Source organism: Daphnia carinata, chromosome 7, assembly GCF_022539665.2.
Source record: "Daphnia carinata strain CSIRO-1 chromosome 7, CSIRO_AGI_Dcar_HiC_V3, whole genome shotgun sequence".
Taxonomy (NCBI): domain Eukaryota; kingdom Metazoa; phylum Arthropoda; class Branchiopoda; order Diplostraca; family Daphniidae; genus Daphnia; species Daphnia carinata.
Genome location: NC_081337.1, coordinates 495229 through 517738, shown reverse-complemented (window position 1 = coordinate 517738; position 22510 = coordinate 495229). Strand labels below are relative to the sequence as shown.

At 38.3% G+C, this 22510-nt stretch overlaps 1 protein-coding gene, 1 long non-coding RNA gene and 1 other non-coding gene across 3 annotated transcripts; all 3 read left to right on the top strand.

The window, feature by feature from the left end:
• The first annotated feature begins 1424 nt into the window (after nt 1–1424).
• On the top strand, nt 1425–2396 carry LOC130698712 (uncharacterized). The gene is made up of 3 exons (XR_009421476.1): nt 1425–1577; nt 1991–2207; nt 2271–2396. It is a non-coding gene; the product is annotated as an uncharacterized LOC130698712 (long non-coding RNA).
• Nucleotides 2397–8733: 6337 nt separating this feature from the next.
• Nucleotides 8734–12815, top strand: LOC130698751 (neprilysin-4-like). The gene is made up of 17 exons (XM_057521438.1): nt 8734–8829; nt 8898–9004; nt 9247–9423; nt 9494–9577; nt 9640–9851; nt 9943–10140; nt 10267–10380; nt 10452–10593; nt 10681–10798; nt 10879–10975; nt 11094–11273; nt 11376–11479; nt 11591–11649; nt 11719–11773; nt 11863–11930; nt 12229–12356; nt 12442–12815. Exons 1-17 carry the CDS (start codon nt 8819–8821, stop codon nt 12784–12786), a joined length of 2199 nt encoding a protein of 732 aa, XP_057377421.1. The 5' UTR covers nt 8734–8818; the 3' UTR covers nt 12787–12815.
• A 2163-nt stretch (nt 12816–14978) lies between these two features.
• On the top strand, nt 14979–15051 carry Trnar-acg (transfer RNA arginine (anticodon ACG)). Its single transcript has one exon. It is a non-coding gene; the product is annotated as a tRNA-Arg (tRNA).
• Nucleotides 15052–22510: the final 7459 nt, after the last annotated feature.

Here is a 22510-nt window from a genome sequence, read left to right as displayed (position 1 = left end):
TTGTCCAGGAGAAAACTGAGGGAAAATAAGGAATGCTGTTGCCCGGCTAAAAAGGCAGAGTCTAATTGCAGGCCTGACAATAAGCTTAATAGGAATGGAGACCCAATTTTCGACGAAGATGATGATAAATTCTACATTACATGTTTTTCGCTTTTGATTTGGATTTTTTTCAATAAACAGTAAGCAGTATTGCTTCACTCAAACAAATATTTTTTCGCGCGTATATTAAAATTTAAAAAGGGTGTTAAAATAGTAGGGCAAAAAGTGGGAAAAAGGTAGAAAAATAGAAGGGAAATGGTAGGAAAATAGAAGGGAAATGGTAGGAAAATAGAAGGGAAATGGTAGTGTATTTCCCGTGGTAGTATGGTCTACCAATGCGAAATTTTTGAATGGTAGACGTATTGGTAAATGATTTACTTTCCTCTACCTTGTCTCTACTATATAAAAATCGACGACTTTCCAACCAAATGGTAGCAAGTACTACCATTTGGTAGCATGTTTCATTTCGCTACCAAATGGTAGCCAAAAGCAGTGAAAAAGTAGAAATAAAAAATTGAGAGTGCAGAGGTCCGTAGATCGAAACTACGCTCTGCTAACAAAACATGTCTATCAAGTTTTAATCAAGGTAGCCGGTGAAATAGGACTGAAACGAAATAGGACTGGAGAAATAGGACTGAAAATTTCCAGTCCTATTTCTACCGGAGAAATAGGACTGGGAGAAATAGGACTGACTTTTTAAAACTTTTAGGACAGTCCTATTTCTCCATGCCAGCAGTCCTATTTCTCCTTGCCATCAGTCCTATTTCTCCTTGCCATCAGTCCTATTTCTCCTAGGCATCAGTCCTATTTCTCCTTAGAAATAGTCCTATTTATTTTATTTTGTTCCAATAGGAACGATATGCCTCCAATCCGGTAGGCAACTTATTGCGTAAGAGCGTCGGGTTATATCCATTTCTCTTTGTAAAAAGCCGATGGTGTTAACTCATTAATTAAATGGTTCACCATACATTTATCTTTTATCCTATTTTAATTTAAATTGCAGGGGTCCATTAAATATGGTATATCTAATATAGTTCATTTAATAAAAAACTTCTACGGCCACACCAGAAATATTTATTAAATTTTTCTTACTTTTTAGCGAATAAATAATTTTTCCAGTTGCACTCATGTTGTACTTGCTCATACAACTATCAGCAACGATTAACAAGCAAGTCTTACCATATCGGTAGCGCTCTAAGCTGTGACACGGGTAGTCCTGTGTTCGATTCTCCGTGGTTGCATGTCTTTGGAGGTTTTTAATAATTATTCTATGAAAGAATTTTTGGGAAGAAAACAATTACTGGTGTTTAGGGTAATACTACTGAAATGGCAAATAATGGTAGTTCTGACTTCCAAATTTTCACATGCGGTTTCAGCATTTCAGCCAGTCAGTATTTAGATCTTCATGGTGTAGGTTGTCGACGGTGCTTCGAATGTGCTGTGAATGTGCTGTGAATGTGCTAATCATCTGTTGTTCGTGTCCAGCGGCCTGCCCAGTTCCTGCCCAGCTGCGGATTGTTTCTAAGGAGTCGCAAACCGTAAGTACATTTTATATTTCACTAGTGCTGGGCCGTACCCGGACACATTGTATCAGGCTCGGAACGGATAGGCAACGGTTCGAGTGCTGGCATTGTTAATTTAAGTATAAGGGCATTGAGACTTGTCACCTCAATGGGCACAGGTATCGGGATTGGTTTCACAGTGTCGTCGTGAAACCAATTGTCTGACCCAGGTCAGTGGACCTTCAGTTAAATAGATATCTTAGTCGGGACGTAGGCCGACTAGGATTAAAAATATTTACGATAGTTATTTAATTATATCTGCAAATTATGGGTATGCTACCTAACTATACTTCACGTCACTTAATGCTTTTTCTTTTTTTTTTATTGTGTTTCAACTGAACTTTGCTTATGTTTTACTAATTTTTTTTTCTTCTTTTTCTTCTTTGTAGGTTTTGCCTGGCAATTTCTATACAGTTTACTCAGGCCGGTTTAACGTTTTTTTATTTCTTAAGTTCTTTTTTTTGCCTTTTTCATTAATTTTATTTTTCTTTTTTCATAGGGAGCTCTGATCAACGAATTTTTAAACCGTTCTTCCGGACAATTAAAAGGTTTTGCTTTCTCTTATCACTCGTTTGGTAAATGGTTGGAAGGATTTAAACATGCAAGGTAAATTCATTTATAGTTATATGGTGTACATTGGTATAATTATTGCAATTTTATTTTTTTTAGAACAATCATATTCTAGGGAATTGTGGCCACGAACCAAAACCATCAATCGGCACATTAGTCGTCGCTTGCACAACAAGTATTGTTGTAATAATTCAAGCATAATGTATTACATTACATATTACATTAAAATAAAAAACTCAATTGAGATTATGTAAGTTTATTTATAAAGTATGTTAATTTGTAAACATTCGTCAAATAAAATACATGTTACAAACAAACAAATGTTATTCAATTATAGACATATCTAGTTCATCATTAATATTATTTATAGCAACATTAAGGGCATGTGAGGAAACAATAGCGGGAAAAGATGATCTAAGCTCTAAAACTATTTCTTCTAGTAGATCCATTGTAGATAGCTGCAAAAACAATGATTAGTTATAGGGAAACTTTTTTTTCTTGTAAATTTAGAAAACATACCTCATTATTTTGATAGCGCGCCCAAAGCTGGAACAGTACGGAATTCTTAAGTTGGGTCTCTTTCTTCCGGTGAGCCCTTATTTTGTCATGGCAGAGTAGCGTGCTAGTAAGGGAAACTTCTTCGGCCAGTTTCCGCAATACCATTGTCATCTTGTAGAATTTTAAATTAGATCCGCCTGCCAACTACAAACATTTTTTTTATTAATTATTCATTACATATTATTGTTCAAATTTAAATTACCTTGTTCCATTGGTGGTGCATTCCTTCGCAGTCGTTATTGGTACGCGTTAAGATGTTGAAGCATGACCAGTTCTCAGGAGTCCAGAACTTGCCCCGAATCCAATTCCGCTCCATATAATCCATGAGTGCTGAAAGTTCGCTAGGTGCTGAGCTCTTCAACGCGTCAAACACACCAGGAATTTTACCAGCTACAAAAAATTAAAGTTCACAAATGTTATTTATGACAATTAAATATAACATTTGTGTGCTATTTACCTGGAAGATATGCAAGGCATAGCAGGCGAAACACAAAGTCTCGCACTGGATTCGGTCCCTTGTTGTTGTAGAGGGTGGAAAGGTGAAGATCCCGGACCTTTTTCAGAACGGCTTGGCACCAGTGGAAATTGCAGCCAAAGTGCTGGCAATCCACAAAGTGCCTGCGGACAGCCGTAAATATAGCACGTTCGAAATCGGTCACGATCCGCTGGACTCTAGGAAGGGGGATTATATCCTATTACAATATAAAATTTATTATTTTTACATAACAAACTATTTGTAAATGAGATAGTATCTATACCTTTATCTTCTCGAAGACAGCGCTATAGTCGGCTGCTCTTCTCCTGGTCATGCAAATCTCTTCTTTCTATTCGCCGCCGGCAACTATCTTCAACTTCCTCGGCTTTAGCACCCATAAATCTTCTTCATCAATTTTATTTCAAAGTCAATATAAATATTAACTTAATCCTTTGGCATACGTCACTTGATGAGTAATGCTATGTCATGCTCGGCCATCCACTTCGGTGGTAGAATCCTCTTCTTGGTAAAGAAGTTGAGGAATTGTTAAAATGTTAAATTACAAATAATTTTTTTTTCGCCCATCTACCGTTATCTACCATCTCCTCTCTCATCCATTCTCTTGTATCTCAACAGTTCTTCTTGCTCCTGGTGAGGAACTAGCTTTCATACAGGCGAAGATTCATTAACATTCTTCTACTATTCATAGTAAACTTAACCGCAAATGTTATTAAAAACCTCAGAAGAAATGTAACCACGGAGAATCGAACATAGGACTACCCGTGTCACAGGTTAGAGCGCTACCGATATGGTAAGACTTGATTGTTATTCGTTGCTGATAGTTGTATGAGCAAGTACAACATGAGTGCAACTGGAAAAGTTATTTATGCACTAAAAAGTAAGAAAAATTTAATAAATATTTCTGGTGTGGCCGTTGTAGTATTTTATTAAATGAACTATATTAGATATAACATATTTAATGGTCCCCTGCAATTTAAATTAAAATAGGATAAAAGATAAATGTTTGGTGAACCATTTAAGTTATGAGTTAACACCATCGGCTTTTTACAAAGAGAAATGGATATAAGCCGACGCTCTTACGCAACATGTTGCCTACCGGATTGGAGGCATATCGTTCCTATTGGAACAAAACAAAATAAAATAAATAGGACTATTTCTAAGGAGAAATAGGACTGATGCCGAGGAGAAATAGGACTGCTGGCATGGAGAAATAGGACTGTCCAAAAAGTTTTAAAAAGTCAGTCCTATTTCTCCCAGTCCTATTTCTCCGGTAGAAATAGGACTGGAAATTTTCAGTCCTATTTCTCCAGTCCTATTTCGTTTCAGTCCTATTTCACCGCCAATCGTCTGATGTCCCAAATTAGTGCCATGGGAGCTTATGTAAAAAATATGAAAATTGCCATCACAGGTTAGATGAATATTGTAAGCTGGCTAAGGTGATGAAGTTTCTGATTTATAACCGGAATTTAGGCGAACCCAGGGAAGTAATAATAATTGGAAAAATGTTAGCTTTGGATGATTAAAATGAATTAACAATCTCTCTTGAAAAAAAAAATTTCGTATGGTTAAAAAAAGTGAGCTGAAATATATAAGCAAAGAAATACAATCAGTCACTATGTAGGGTTGAACCACCGACTTTCAAACTTGCACGCCAAAGCCTTATGACTGTGCTATGAACGTTTTGTAATTTTTGGTATACAACTTATACAAATCAATATAGTCTGCTGTCCAGATTTAGCGTCATGGGAACTTATGGGAAAATAGACTAAAATCAGTCAGCAATTAAATGAATAGTATATGTCTACGTTAGTAACAAATTTTAACGCATTGTTACGAAACAGTCGACGAACATTCTTACGGCGATATTTGGTAGGATAGGGCAAGTTAAAAACAATTTTTTTCGGTTTAAAATTTCGGACATTACGGCGTGTTTACGGGAAGTGCTTATGCTTTTTTCTCGAAAATTTGAATCACATTTATTTTTTCGTTTTTACCGTGGAACCTATAACCTATTGGCTACTTAAAGAGCGAAGTGTTTAATACAATTTTAAAAATCCATATTTTATGTTTTTGGGGTGAATTTCAATTGCAAGTTACCAGGCCTGAAAAATGAAGTCTCGTTTTGACAGCTCATTGTTTTGGTTGTTGAAACATAAATTTCGCAATATTTTTCTATTGCACGCCCTTCGGTGTCTTAAGCTATTCGATTCAGAATTAAAAACTGAATCGAATGAATAAATTAGTTTTTAAAAATAAGACTGTCCAGAATTAGTAGAAATGTCCAATGAATTAGGGTTTTTGTCCGAAATTAGCAGATCGGCTTTACACGCATTCCCCATAAGAAAGGCTGTTAGCCCAAACGCTGTCCCAATTCGCTCTTTTACCTTAGGTCTCGTTACTGACAAACTTATCGTTTGTGCCAATGAAACAAGAAAATAGTATGGGATGTATCCGGCAAACATGCTATCGCCAAATCAAGACGTATGCTATCATAACATTTATATATTATTGCAATCATATTGTGTTACACAATTTTTATGTTCTTCAACTTAGAAGATAAGTTAGCGCAGGCGAAAGCGAAGGTAATGTTCATATTATGTGTAACCAAGTTATCGGAGCTGAGCAATGGACGATCGTATCCCATGGAGGGAACGGATGTTCTGGTCTCAAGTGGACGGCGGAAGAACTTGAAAACAATAATTATATAATAATATAATATTATTGAATATTATTGAATAACAATTATTATATTGTGAAATATGATAATGCATTTTCATTTAAACAGTTATTTAAGGCATTTAATCAAAGGAACTGGCTGGGGTAAGGCGGTCTAACAAAACCATTCTGTACACAATTTTATCCAAATATTTTTATACCACCTGAGGCATGAGAAAAAGATATTTAGACCTAACTACCCAACCCCATTTACGGTAGTTTAGCGCCAAACCTGCCCCATCTCTTTTTTAAAAAAGTTAACAATTAAAATGTTTTGCCTGCAAATCGCTTTTTAAAAACATGAAGGTGGTTTGCTTTTATTTGCAGAATACCATGAGGATACTGTAGATTGTACCGTAGTAGGTAGTACTAAGACGTAGGGATCTGCCTAATTTGCTGTAATCTTGGACTCTGCTCTCCTTCTAGAAGAATGGGCGATTTGGATAGCTACTTCTACGGGAATAGCACGTCGCCCATTTTCGGGCTTATTCGGGAAGCTCTGATGTTGCTAAATGGAACCACATTATTGGATTCGAATTCGTCTGCCACAATTCGTTTAGCAAAGGTAGAACAGCCGTAAGTCAGGGGGCCAGAAGGCGTTCAGTAAGTAAATAAAAGTCAAATATAGTCAAATGCAAGCAATTCTTAATACAATTACCTTTTTCCATTTTTCCACCTTATATTTTTTTCATTGTAGTGCTATCGATATACTTTGTTATTTTGAATGCTAGATGTCGTTTTCGGTGTCGCAGAATGATTGCGAGCTGATCGGGATAAAAAAATTGGTCGGAACGGCAAGTCTGAACTCAACATTTCCGGTACTACTTTAGTTGATCGATTTAACATAATAGCGATCACTATTGCAATTTGTTTGAAACTATAATATTCAGCGTCATTCTAGTGGAAAAACAGCTAAATGCAGAGAAAGGGAATATGGACAACTCAGTGCTATAAGACAGACTTGGCAGGGTTTCTAAGCAAATTTCACTAACATTTTCGCCATAATATGGCAACGATGCTGTTTGTGAAGTATTTTATCATACCGGTTCCCCCTTTTCGAGATTGGTTGGGGGTACAACTCTGCGTAACTCGAAAAATGGATAATTGTGTTATTCATTGTCTATGATTTAATGACCCTGAAATGAAATGGGCGGGTATGGTTCGATAACGATAGTTGCGTGTAATAGCTAAATAAAACTAATCAGGATACTGTTTCCGAGGGTACCGCGGCTTGGGGATTCTCCTATCAAGTTGTGTTACATTCACTTTATAAGAACTATACTGTTGCCTATACTTTCTTAAATATAAAAAAACTATTTATGAAGAGCGTAATGATTAGTGAAAAAATACCGAAGCTGAAATTCTAGGAAAACAATGTGGTTATAATGGGGAAATTACTGACCTATAGATATATAGATCTACTTTTACTGTCAGCCGGAGACTTTTGCCCGTCCTAATGACTAAAAAAGAAAAAGCCAGAGGCTGAATTAGTTTTTAAGTAGCACATGTAGGCTTAATCTGTAAAGTAATCTATTGTTTTATATGTTAAAGGCGTCTGACTTTACTGCTTTAATTTGTCTTTCGATATTTCACTAACAGAGTCTGTGAAAAACGAATGGCTCTCGTATCCCATATCCCCATAAGGCCACAACCACCCGTCACAACGAGTTGGCACGAAGTTTCTAGAAACGAAAGGGGATTTATTTAACAGTGTCCTGTCTGAATTTTTCGGTTAAGCGAATTTGGCTAGTGCAAAAGGCGTTGAGCAGTTTGGACGAAATCTTTATATGTACACTGACTGAAAATAATTGAAAAATCTGTCTCCCTTGTATACAGATATTTGGGCATAAAAAAATGTAATGCGCTATTTGCTTAAGGACACTTTATCGTATGAGGAAAAACAGGCTTTAACAACAGCGTAGTTATTTCCTGTAAGCAAGGCTGATTTCAAAGAACAATGCGAGGACGTATGCAACTTTACATGGGCAACAGACACTACAACGTAACAAGTCTACGTAAAACTAGTGGTAGGCTTACTATATCATTAAACAATTTTCGCATTAACCCCTGCCTCCGCAGACAAAAAGCAGTCCACTTAAAAGTAGCCTGTTAGAAAGAACAACTTCACAAAACTAAAGCGCTCTGTTTCAAATTTTTTTTACAAGTTTGTTATTCCCCAGCTTCTTGTTGCATGAACTGCCTCTGGGTTTTTTCACATTTTAAATCAAAGGTTAATTGGAAAAAAAAATTGCAAAATTATTGGCTAAACCTTTGTACATTTTATTAAAACTAGAGCTTATATATAGTCTATTCAAAGTTGAACGCCATGAGTTTCTTTTGACTGCGACAATTGCTGCTATGACGGATGCATCTGTTACATTCTCCTAGCTCCCGTGGTTATTTAATATTGAGCTAGACACAACAATGGAGTAATAATGAATAAATTGGTTTCACTATGATTTTCAATTGGGTTTTACTTGTTTTGTAGAGATACAGCATGAAATACAATAAAGACGCATCCTATGGTATCAGGCCGAAAAATGCAATGTCCTTCAATATTTTACGAATGTATACATTGTAAGTTACGGCGAACAACCATACACAACACGCACATCCTTCCCAGTAATGTTTTCGTTCGAAAAGAGTGAGCGCAGATTAGATGTTTGATATATAGTTTTCAAATAATCGGATATGGGAAAAGCAAAAGTTACCAACCGCCTAGATTTATGAATTTTTCAACGAAGCTTTAAATTCGAAAGACTTTCCTTAAACAGATCAGTTGTACACCGTTGGTCGCACTCACTCCATCGGACATCACTTCCGAACGGCACGCTGTACCGGGGACTTTAGAATTTTTGTCACAGCAACATTCTGTAAAATGAGTACCAGGTAATGAAAACAAGGCGAACAAATATAGAAGTTCTTAAATATTCTTTGTATCACACATGGTAATCAAGAACAAAAAGATTCTGGTTTTCACAATTTGCCTGCTGGATCTTCTTCAGTTTGGTAATGGCAGTGAAATGTAACCCTATCGCCGATCATCAATTCACGAAAGTCGAAGGTAAAAACTGGCTTCTTCCTATAAGGTATTTTTCACACGAACATTTTTTTTTCAACATTTTTGGAGCTATATACGTAGAATAAATCAATTTACATTATGTAAGAGAAAAGCAAACGGAAAACCAATAATTTAAATAGAGCTTTAAGTAAACTCCAATAATGAAGAAAAAAAAAATTCAGAGTTGTGAAAACATGTTTGAAGTGGGATTGAACATATTGAATGGGGTTCTTTATTGAATGTAGGGGTCTATGGAGCAGCCTCGTCATTAATTGAAGCAATGGACCTGAGTGTTGACCCGTGTCAAGATTTTTTCCAGTATGCATGCGGTGGGTGGATAAGGAAAAATCCTATCCCTGCGACAAAATCTCGGTGGACCCAAATCGATGTTTTACGGGAACGACTAGCGAATGATTTGAAAAGTAAGACATTTGTAAAATCGAGCGATGTAATAATTTTCATGGTTCATCGAATATTTCGAATTACACGAAGACATTTTAGAGCAAGACCATGACGCCAGAGACCCGCAGCCTTTGAACAGTGCAAGAGATATGTACAAGGCCTGCATGAACACTCGTAATATTTCTTTTCCATTTTTTAAATGCATGATTTAATTTGGGATTTTCCTATATCTAAAGGTGCTATTCAGAAGCTAGGGTTAAAGCCGCTGACTGACGCTTTGGAGAACTATGGTGGTTGGCCAATTACGTCGACGGCAGGTATTCACGAAGGGATCCGTTTTGATTGGAAAGTTGTGACAGCTTCAATTCGCAAACGTTACCGTATATCTTACCTGATTTCCGTGTACAACGATCTCGACAACTACGATACGAAAAAGAATTCAATTTACGTACGTATATCGGTCTATAGCTTAAAAAGTGGTTTTGCAAATAAGTTAATTGAGCGGCAGCTAATGACTAAAAGCATATTTGCGTTAAAAGATTGATCAGGGGTCGCTTACCTTGCCACACGAGATTTTGCTGAATTCTGAAGATTACCCCAAAATCATGGAGGCTTATTTTGTTTATGTTTCGGAATCGGCAAAGGCCATTCGCAATTCACTCGGAGGTGACGCAACGGATGGACAAATTGACTTGGATGCCCGCGATCTATTGCAATTTGAATTTGAACTAGCCAAAGTAAAACATCTTTATTTAAATATTATTTTTTTTAAATATCTCTTTATTTAAATATTATTTTTGTAAAAATATCTTTGTTTTTCAATTGTCTTACCCAATTTTTTCGTGGCTGGGGCTGTTTCTCAGATCACCACACCTGCAGAAGCAAGGCGAGATAACACTCGCATGTACAATCCCATGCTCTTAATGGAAATGCAAAAATGGACTGATGGATTTTCTCATAAATCACCCCAAGCTCAAGTATAGCCTAGCGATGGAACCTCGTGTGGTTATAGGACTTTAGCATTGCATCGCAAATCTATTTTATCTAGGTGGACTGGTCCCAGTATCTCAACACAATTTATTCATTGGCTGGCGTTGCCATTCCCACCGATGAACGCATTATCGTCGTAGAGGTAGAGTACGTGAGAAATCTTCTGGCGCTTTTGGAAAACACGTCCCCGCGCATTATAGGTATAAACTAGCTTATATAGCCTATGGCTAGAAACGATAATAATAGGCAAGTTTGACAATGCATTGTTTTACCACGTCAACCTCCAGTAAACTACGTCATGTGGCGATTGGTTAGATTATTAGCACCTGGAACTGCCAACCAAATGAATATCTTGTCTATCAATTTTTCTAAAGCCCTCTACGGCAATCCTCAGTCAGAAACTCGGTAAATACGTAATTTTGTTATCTAAATATTTCTAAACATTAGAGATTACACGACGGAGAAAACTGATTTGAAAACAATAGATCAAATAGCTGCGCTAACGAAGTCAACAGTATGTTCGGCTATGCAGTGGGCGCAAAATATGTAGAAAAACATTTTCAAGGAAGTATCAAGACGCAGGTAGATCTACCAATCTATTAAACATTTTTTCCCATATTTACTTAACATATTTTAGTATCAGTTGTAAATAAGCTATTACACTAATCGAGTTAATAATAAACAAATAAAAACGTTTCAGGTTGAATCAATGATCAAATACCTCAAGGCCGCATTTGTGACATTGATTGACGAAGCCGAATGGATGGATGCTACAACAAAAGCTATCGCCAGAGAAAAAGTAGATGCTATGGTTGAACTAGTGGCTTTTCCAAACTGGATTAAAAAGAAAGAAGATGTGGAGTCATTTTATTCCGATCGGGTATTTATTTAATGAACCTTAGAATTCTAAATGAAAATAAAAAATAAAAACGGCCAATTTACACTTTAAATAAAAAGGGGCTAATAATTGTCTTGTTGCTAGCCACCCGTCTCTAAGGAGGAACATTTCGAAAACATTCAAAGTGTTAATGCCTGGCTGACGAAAAATGGGCTTATGAGCCTGCGACGTAAAACAAACCGAACTCGGTAGGCTAAACGATAATCGAACAACATTTTACCACTTGAAACTCTGTTTACATTGTTCCGCAGCAGTTGCAGGGAATAAGCTGAAATTTTTTTTATTCCGTTATATTTCAGATGGATTACTTTTCCTTCAATAGTCAACGCTTTTTACGCCCCAAAATACAATTCTATTAGTATATTATCTTTTGTTTTTCCCTTCTGCATCTATTGTACCTAAAGTAAAGTTAAATTTTTCTAACTAGGTTTCCCAGCAGGAATCTTACAACCACCATACTTTGGGTTGAACGGGAGATCTTCGTGAGTATGCGATTTTTGGTTAAATAAGATATTTCTGCCATATGATTTCATAAAAAAGCCTCTAACTTTATCGGACATTCAAAATCTAGTTCGATGAATTACGGTGGTATTGGAGTCGTCATTGGTCATGAAATAACACACGGTTTCGACGACAAAGGTATGGTAGGAAAATGAACTTGGCAAGGGTTTGGCAACTCTCTGGCAAAGTATACGGGATTCTAAATTTTAGACTAGATTCACCAGACATTTTGGATTAAGATTCGTAACTTGGATTAAGGTTCACACAAGCTGTGGCTTAGGTTCCAAATGGTTCTTGGAAGGTGTGTAGGAAAATTAAATCAGTTGCCAAACCTTCGAGATTGGCCTTCAACCCATTTTTGTGACATTGACGCCAGAATGCATCCGAGAAATTCTTTAACTAATCTGTTTTCTATATGTCTGCGTGAGATGTATAGGCCGCCAAAACGATAAGTACGGCAATACTGCTAACTGGTGGACGGAGAACACATTGGCGCAATATCAATCGAGAGCAAAATGTTTCGAAGACAAATACAATAATTACCTTGTTTTAAATGGAACTCAAGTAAGAAATTTGATACGTTTCGAAATCTAGACCTTTCTACAAAAATATCCACGTTCTTTTAATAGAAACATTTTTTTATTTTCAGTTGAACGGCCTTACCACGCTAGGGGAAAATATTGCTGATTACGGTGGAATACGCGAGGCATTCGTTGCCTATCGTAACTACGTCGCAGCCAATGGAATCGAGTCTGTTCTGCCAGGTTTGGAAAGGTTTACTTCCGAGCAGATATTTTTCCTATCCTTCGCTAATACTTATTGCGGCATCGAAACTCCAGAAAAGCTTCTGAATCAAATAATGAATGACCCGCATAGTCCCAACCGTTACAGAGTTATAGGGACTCTCTCCAATTCAGAAGATTTCGTTCGCGAATTTAACTGTGTGCCTGGTACTCCAATGAACCAACTTAGAAAATGCACCCTTTGGCGCTGATTCTGTCATTATGTGTTACAAGTTATTCTACAAATAAATTGTTTTCGTTAAAGTGATCGTCACAGTTTAATACTATATAACCGTATATAATTTTTCTCATTAGGCATTATTGCTTTAATATTATGGAATGGGCATCGAGAATCAAATTGGTGAAATCAATGATTTCATCTGCACTGATGGTTAATTTGTCAGCTCAAATCTCATCCAGTTTAAGAAGAGGCCCGTGTATAACAGGCGGCTAATAAATGGTTTTTCATTTTTTTTTTGCTCGAACGTGGCTCCTGGCCCATTTCACACAGTGATAGGCGCTGCTTTTAAATATGATAAAATCAGGGTAAAAAAAAATCGTTTACACGACAAATCCTGGTTATCTGTGTAATGGGGAAAAAGCTCCAGGATAACTCAAAAACTTTTAGTCTAAGACATCAAATTTTTTCTAAAAAATAAACAGCCTAAATTACTGTTAGTCCAAATTTTTGTACGAAATCCATGTCGTACTTCCAGAGGTAGAATTTTTGTTTCATTTGCCCGAGTTCCATTTACGCCCATCTTCATCTATCTTGCTTGGTGCGGATGGAAGCATCATTCAAAAGAAGTGTGATCACTTTCAGAGCTTCGTAGCGAAGACGTTGGAAAAATCATAACTGTAAAAAATAATATGAGTTAAATGAAGACTAAATAACAGCAAAAGAAATACTGAATGAAAGATTGCTTAAAAAGCTATATACCTCCTACGCTACTTGTTCTTTTAACGTTAGGGTCCAATGTCCGTTCATAATGGAAGAAGTAGGGGAGACCGGACCCATCTTGGACAGTTACGATTTTAGTCCATTATCTACCATCCCACTTACGCAAAATTTCGAAAATTTGTTTGAATAAATCTAGAACGCTCCCGACACCTCCTGAATTTTTTTCAAAGATGATATGTAATTTTTTTTTTAATTTATAACGATTTTTACCTAACGGTGAACTTAGACCGAATCGGCGTGACTTTGGGCGGACCCCTGTCCCACTTTGGACGGGGTCAAAAGAGGTAGAATGAGTTGTGTAAAAATTTTGCTTTTATTTCTAGTTTTTGCTGTTAACTTAGCGAACAATTGAAATGCAATCTTCAAAGAGATTACCAGAAATAAATAACTTTTATTATGCCTGAAATATTTTCATTTTACTGATAGAGAAGACATAAGAGGAGGCGCAGTCACCACAGTATCGATAATTTAGTTATTTCAATTTATCGATCGATTTCCCTGATTCATTATTTGTAATGTCATGGCTGCGTCAGTTGACGAAACTTTGAAATTGTTGAAACAGTTGAATAATACAGAAAAGTATTACATTTTTTTCCAAAATAAAATGTTTTTATGTAAGATTAAAAATATAAATAAGCATTAGCTATATCATAAATGTGCCGTTAAATATTTAAAACTTCCGCGCTTTGACTTGACTCCTCCCTTGCACGCCCAATTCATGTCCAATACAACACATGCCGTTTGTACAATTTAGCCCCCAAAAGTAGTTTCACAGAACAACTAATGTGTTTATAATTCAATAGCTAAGATTATTTTGATTTACAAATATTATTAAGAAACCTCTGCTCTACATACTGCCAACATCTACAAGCGTATAATGATAAAACAACATAGGAAAAAATTATCGACAAAGAACAAAGAAAAATACAGATTTATTCTAATTTTTATTATTTGTTAAAAACTCACTAAATAATTAACTCTGTTCAAATAATAAACTCCTGTTTTGGCCATTCGTTAAGTTTCTTAACCAGTCACTCACGGAATGTGTGAAGTTTGTACAGAAAGAAACCTTTGGGATGTCTTAACCGATGCCGAAGCGTGGTCTTTTCTACAATACTTCACTTACCGCAATGACTGGAGGCATCCCTTCTATTTCGAGGAAGGAATTTGGTTCACTTAATGGAGTATCGTACAAAACATTTCCACTAAAGAACCCTGCAAGCCTTGCCAGGTCACTGAATCCTACCATCACAGTGTTCTTAAGTGTATGTTAAGTAGGAAGAATCTCCCTTCGGTCTGCCCGTCTCACTTTGGGTAAAGTAACATTCAGAACACAAGTAATTTGCTTAAACGAATTGGGGAAATAAATTTCTTTTCCATTTGTTAAACTCCTGTTGTGGCCCTTGGTTAAGTTTCTTAACTAGTCACTCATAATTCGCCAGTGGATGTGTGGCGCAATGGATAACGCGCCTGACTACGGATCAGGAGATTCCAGGTTCGATCCCTGGCAGGTTCATTGAAAACATGGAACGTAAAGAACATTGATTGATAATGGGTTTTGAAGCCGTGTTTAACTTCAGGGATGGTGTGGTTCGTATGGCGTCGATTTTTATTCGGTTGTTGACAGGCTATCTCTCTGGAAGACGCACCGGGTTCAATAAGCTGTTGTTCACTAGGGTGAAATCCATGGCCATCATTTACATTCAATGGTTGACGGGATTTTGCAACAGAAGATGGGCCTGGCACGATATTTTGTTGTTGATAAGGCTCACTAATACGGCCAATGCTTGTGTTCAATTGGAGACGTGAAATTTCCCAGAAAGATAAACTAGGTAGCATATCCGATAGCCCGTCCGGCTCGCTTACATAATTTCCCTTTTGAATCGATTGCTGATGGGTATGGTTCAAGCCCAATTGATTTTCTGGTGATTGAAGTGTCATGAGTTCTGGTTCACTGTCTGTTTCTCTCTGGTGGTAATTAGTTGTAGATTCGTTACTTGTCTCGTGATGTTGTATTGCCCGTGGGCCTATAGGTAAGGATTCTTCATCACTCAGAGTACCATGGCCACTATCAGAAAAAGACCACAGTGCAGTATCTTGGCTCGTTTGCTGAGTGCGGCGAAACACCGGGCTACTAGCATTACCGTATTTTGGGCCTAGAAAAAAAATTTAATAAAATACGAAAATGATCTGAAAAACAACACTTACCAGTACTACACAATTCCTGTGAGGTTTGAGCTTCATTTGAGTTCTTCACGTATTTTGGTGGTCGTCCCCTACTTTGATGGCCACGGGTATTTTTGATTACATTTGGTCCAGCACTAAATAAAGAGATTCTAATTACCTTTGGGGATCCACAAGCTCAAATTGCAGGCAACAGAAAAACGGCAAATTAGCTGGGGACCGCAGCAAATTAACGAACGCTTGGTGAGAGCAGCACATTTAAGGCAAAACAGTTGCCGATAGCAACAAATTGTTCGAAAGAACGAAGGTGGAATAAGCCAGAGAAGGTAAAGGTCTGGATCAGACAAAATCATAATTCATAATGGTCACTGGTAAGTTTGAAATTATATTTACAAGCCTGTTATCCACAAACACTCGCGGGAGTAGAAAATGCGATGGTTAAGCCTCTGAACTTGAATGCACACTGGTGGTCTGAACTAGAATGCACAGACGCATTCAGGACTACCAGCTTTCTTCATTCCCTGAAGAGAATTCTATTTATCTCGAAAACATGTTTGTTATGTAACAATATCTATGTGTTATTAGATGTTAAAAATTCGGTATTTACGACGTCAAAATTTTAACTTAATTTAAACTTAAATTTTATTTTGCTTCTTAAAATAATTTGTGTCAACTTATTCATTTGGCAACTTCCATAGCAATGTAAACATTGCATTTGGCAGCCATTGTTAGTCTAATGCTTAAGGAAAGACGCTGCGGTTTATGAAAACAAGGTGAGTTTATGTTGATTAGGATTACATTGCTCTAGACTGAAGGTAAATTTTTTTTTGCAGTTCTTCTCATATATATACAGGATAGGATAGGAGTATAGGAGTGGACATAATCTTATTTTGCCAGTAATTGAAGAAAAAAAATAGCACATTGCTTCGAATTGTATATGGAGCCTGTTCACTACGAAAACGATTTATGAGTTCTGGTTCTCACGTTTATCTGCCTCTCTACTTCCAACTGTAAAAGGTTTTTTGCATTTTATCAATCATTTATAATGTTTTTCCTTTGTAGCTTCATATAATACTGTTTGTCAACAACAGTGTTAGTGGCTGTGGTTCAAGATTCCTGTTTCGCATTGAAGAATATCTGGGCGACTGACCTTTTAGCCTGCACATGTATTGCATGCAACCGGATTGAACAAGTTACTTGACCACTATCCGTTGTAGAAGGTTTTATATTGCTTAGGATTTGAGGTGGGTTATTAACGATATTCTTAGGTCATAATTTTTATACGTTTATTCAGTATGTGTTTTTTTTTTCTTAGTTATTGATGGTATTTGCTTTTTTACGAACCAAACAATTTGATGTTTCTTCTGAAAGTGCGCACACAATGCATTTACTTAAAAAATCATTGAGTATTTTAAAGAATCTAGCAAATCTTTTTTCGTTTTTCTTTGTCGTTTGCATTACAGTTCTATTGATCGAAATTGATGGGAAGGAGGACTGGCTAAAAGGCGGGATAAAAATATTGGCTGCTACGTCATTACCTGTAATTTAGACGTGTCGTCGGTGGACCCATGGGCCCGTGTTCTTCTGAATACTACACTACTCCGGTGCCTTACTACACCACGATATATGTGCGCTAGCTACTACAACACCCATGCTCCCGAGTACTACACCACCAAGGCTCTAGAACACTACATCACGACGTATGCAGCCCCCATTTACTACACTATAAAGGCACCCGAATATTACACCACGACATATGCAGCTCCGGCTTACTATACTAACGATCCTCAATACTACACCACCATTTACGCCGCCGCAGTGTACTACATTGAAGCTCCTCAATACTACGCCACAAAGGCCGTGGAATATTACACTACTGCAGCCGCGGAGTATTACAAAAAGAAAGATGGGTACTACACAAGTACTTGCGCAGCTCCAGCTTACTACACTGCTGGTCCTCAATACTACACTAGAAAGGCACCCAAGTACTACATCCTACCGCATGCTATACCAAGCTATTACACTGAAGTTCCAACATACTACCCAACAACATATGCTACTCCCACCTACTAAACCGAGGCAATGAAGTACTACTCATCTCCAAGCTACTACCAGACTGAAGCCTCCCAAATACTACACCACAAAAGCGCCAGAGTACTACACTACCATTGACGCCGCTCCCAGTTACTACACTACCACTAACGCCGCTCCCAGTTACTACATAGAGGCTCCAGCTTATTACAAAAACAACGTACGCCACTCAAAGCTATTACCTAAGCCATTGAAGTACTATTAATCATGGAAATTCCCTTGTCCTTCAAGTTCGATGACGGGGTATTTGGGTGTTGTTTTGTCACATCTCCTAGTTCCAAAATGAATATTTCTCTGTTACATATTTATGAGTTCACCAGTCGTTCCATACGAATATGGTTTATTACATGGAAATTTTGAATACAGCTCTAATATCGTTACCAAATCCATTTGTTTCTTTTTATCACATAAAGGGCATGAAGCGATTCAAATTTATGTTTTACAACATCGAAATTTCTGAAATGCAATATGTATTAGAACATTAGTAAGAACAACATCTGGGTAATTTATAAAATTACCATGAAATTACATGTTCAGTTACGTAGCATGGAGGAGGAATATGTTAGTCCATAGGCAATTTTTAGCTGGTAAGATGAAATTGATTTATTTTTCGTATTATTTCAACGCACGAGTCTTACTTTCATGAAGGTAGAGCTCCTAAAATACTCTGAGAATATCACCAACAAATTTCTTGAATTGCAAAATATTGGCATGCTCATCGACAAATTTTCCACCTGCTTGTGGCCTTCCTCAGTACTTCCCCAACGGCATGGTTGATGCGCTGGGGAGGCTAAGAACCTTTTAGGAGGCTCCCAGGAAGGAGATGTGTCGTGTGGGTTTTCCAACCTCCACTTATCGGTTTTCCAGGATTGGGGTGCAGTATCGCCCATCTTCTTGACGGGTGATTTTGTCTCCAAAGGAGCCTAGAGGGTCGTCTAGCTCCACTGCATCGCAATCATCTAAGATGGCAAGAAGTGCTCCAGCTTCCAAAACAAAGATAGATCAAAATCCGTCTGCCCGTTTTTAATTCTTCTTTTACAATCTTCTTTTTTTCTTTTTTATTTGTGGAGTTCACTATGGAAATTTTTTCCATAGACGTCGAATGGGAAGATGAAGCTTCCTTTGTCTCATGTCCATCCGGCATTTTCTCCTTTTCTTCGGGAAGTGGTTGTAAAAGTGTTGTTTGAATTAAGGCAGGCGGCTGCATATGAAGCTACTGTTTGGGCTGAGAAGCTGCTGCATTGCAGCATTTGCTGGATTAGTGCTTTGCCTTCTTCGAATTTTTTCCTTAGAAGGTCCAATCCATCCGCCCAAGCTTTGTGTTCTAGGCCCTTAGGCAACACGGGCTTTGGATAGCTGCTTCGTTGGGGATGATTTCAAACATCTGGTCGACTCCTATTAAAATCCCGACATCTTTTTCTTGGCTGTTTGTTTCAAACCTGTCGTCAGCCATTTTTTCATTGTCCAGCCACAATTTTCGTGCGAATGTTGTGTGGGCATATGATCCAGTGTCTCCAATCTAGTCCGTTTCCAGTGCTGTAATTTTGACAAGGGGGGCACCATGCCAGTTAGGTTCACTGGACAAGCCGTGGGGTAGTGAACTTCCCCGCAGAAGATGCATGGTCTTGTGCATCCTGCATGACAAAGTTGTCCTGTCTCCTAACAGGTGTGTTTGACGGTGGCAAAAATTGTCTGGAATTTTTGCTGTGTGTGGAGCTGGTTGTGACCCAGTTCCAATCGCTAGCTGTGATGCTGTGGCAGCATGTAGTTGTTTTGCTGTACTTGGCGGTGTCGACTGCTGTGGCGTTTTCGTGGTTTCCGATTTCCATCGGCTGTACCTTTCCGCTACGTCAACTTGATCCCTGATGAAAGCCAGTAGGGATGTGATGTCCGTGATGTCGTTCTCTTCAGAGCTCGACCATTCTTTCTGCAATTCTGCAGGAAACAATTTCATTGTTTTGTGCCAAGGAGTCTCTCCAAATGATTCTTTTCGAACCCCGAGGGTTTTCAAGGCATTAATGGGAGACTGGACTGTGAGTTACAGTTTTCTCAGCGCCGATACGTCTGCCATTGTTTTGACAGGAGCTAGGTTGTCAAACTTACACAAATGAGTTTGAATAAGAGCCTTTGGTTTAAAGCGTAGACTCTTTTCAGCTCTGCTATGGCGATGTTGTAGTTTGCAGCAGTAAGTTCGAAGATTTTCAACACAAGTACGCTTCCTTCCAAGTATTCTTTTAAGTAGTCGAATTTTTGAACATCAACATTGTGGACGAGTGAATGGAGGCATAGAAGCTCTCCCAAAATGATGTCCACTCAAGAATATCTCCTTTAAAGTGTTTGATTTGTCTTTGGGGGAGACGTGTCGCTTGTTGAACTGGAGCTGCTGCTGCTGCTATTGAACTGGTGCTTGGTCTTGTGCCATAAGTTGTTGTGTTGTAAGGCATGTAGGCTTGCTGTTGTTGGAGGATCGATTTGCAAAGAGTTGCTGCTGTTGAGTAAGCAGGTCTTGGAGCAATCTGTTTCTGGCCTCATCTATCTGGCGCTGTTCTTTCCTCTGCAACTCTTGAAATTCCAAGTCTTGTTGTCTTTTATACTCGTCTCATTTGTTTTTAACGAAGGCGAGTATACTGCTCATTTCTTCTTCTACTTCGCTACTGTGAGCAATCTTTGATTTGCTCCTCGGTAGCGTTCGTAGTTTGCAAGGCCCAGCGTAGGTCGTTTCTCTTGGGTAACGTTGCTTGAGGAGCTATGTCAATGTCGTTATCCAGTTCCGCCGTCACAATTTTTTGAAAAGTGGAAGCTTAAATTGTTTGCCTTGGTTAAGCACCGGTAAATTTCGAGCGAATAAACTGACTTTGTTGTCAGTAAAAATAAGAAAAATGTCAAGTTTTGGTTAGTTGTGGCGATACTCAATGGGTAAGCATGATATTTCAGATGATTTGGAAAATAAGGTTACTTATTTAGCCGTTAGCTGCATAAGCTGGATTTTAAGAAGAAGTTGAGAAAAAAAAAAAAAGAAAAGTTTTACCATCCTTTGGTTCTTGACGCGGATCTGGTGTTTGTGTTCAGTTCTATTTGCTCTTCTATTTTTGACTAGACGGTGCGGGTCTTCAGTTTTAAGAGAAAAAGAGAAAATTTTGAATTAGTGGATTTTTAGTTTTAAACATAACCACTAGGTAGCGTAGCTTGTAGTTCCTGAAAAAGAAAATAACTTTTTTGAAGGAAAAATTAAAGTTTGTAATTTTTAGCGCTAGATGGCGCTAGTTGTTTTTTTTTTTTTAAGGAAAGAACAGGTAAGGAAATAGTGGGAGTTTTTGGTTTAGAACCTAACTCCGAAAAGATGTAAGAAAGTTTTTTCTTTTGTGGAGTACGGTTGAACCGTTTTCTCTGCTGAAAGTAAGTGAAAAAAGGGTTAGTGATCAATTATTTTATTGTAACATGGGGAATTACAACTTTTTATAAAGATCAATAAGATCCATTGGATCGGCATCAATCCGAAGGATGTCTTCGTCGTCTTCTTCCTCTTCTTCAGCTGCGCGCTCCACTTCTCTGGTTGGTGCCAACTCCGGGGTTGGATCTTGAATTGGAGCATCCAGCGGGTTTTCCTTTTCGGAGAGTAATGGCCGACCGCGTCCGCGTGAGTTACCTGGCCCTGACTTGAAAGGTGCAAATTTAGAGAGCAACGCGTTGTTACGCCTCCCGCGTGGGGTGGGTAACAGCTGATCACATGGCTCGAGGTGGTTGACGACAATGAAAATTTGTCCACCACGACCGCGTGCTCTACCAAGTTTGATTTTGGGCTGTTCGGGAACACTGGCGACTGGAGAGATTGGTTGATCAGCTCCAAATGCGGCTACTACTCCGACTTCGGACTCTTTACTCTGGTTGACAAATGTGGAGAGTCGCCACTCTCGTCCGCGCGAAAATCCTATCTTTGCTGCTGTTGTTGGAGAGTTACTCAACCCACTTGGAGTTGGCAAAGCAATGGCTCCCTCCTCTTCTCTCTCCACAACCTGGTTGACCGGGCGGTACCCGATGTCTCCGCAATACTTCGGCTCGAGCGCTTCCTTAATGGCCGCTAAGGGCATGTGACGAATGGTTTCGGAGGCGGAGTTCAGCGGTGAGGCAGCTTGTTCAAGCCAGGCGGCTGCCGCATGGTTAAAGAGACTAATTTTGCCGCTTCTTCCGGGGTGTTCCGAAATTTTCAGCGAAGGAGAGCGACCAGTCCAGCCTCTTTCTAAGCCCTTGGCCTTCTTGCCCTTATCTTCTTGCGTCATCGAATTCTTGAAGTTGTGGTGGAGACCTTACCGGTGCTCCGCTAAAGCGGAGAAGAAAAGAGTAGTAGTGGAGGATATAAATATCCTCCAGAAAGAGGGGATTCCAAAAAAGCAAAAAAGAGAAAATTGGCCCTAAATGTGAAGCAACAAAGGTGGCCGGCAAGGCGAAGCAGTGTATTTGAAAAGAAAAAAAAGAAAGAAAAAATTGGAGGTGGAGTTATCAATGGCCGCCGACCACGCGACTGAAATCGAAAAAGAAAAAAAAATTTTCCACCCTACTCAACCATAACCTTACTCGAAGTAAATGAAAAAGAAAAGGAGAGAAAGAGAGAGAGAAAAAAAAGAGTAAAACGTGCCTCCAAATCACGTTGAGAGAGAAGAAAAAAATTTTTACCAAAAATTCAAAATTTGAAAAAAAGGACG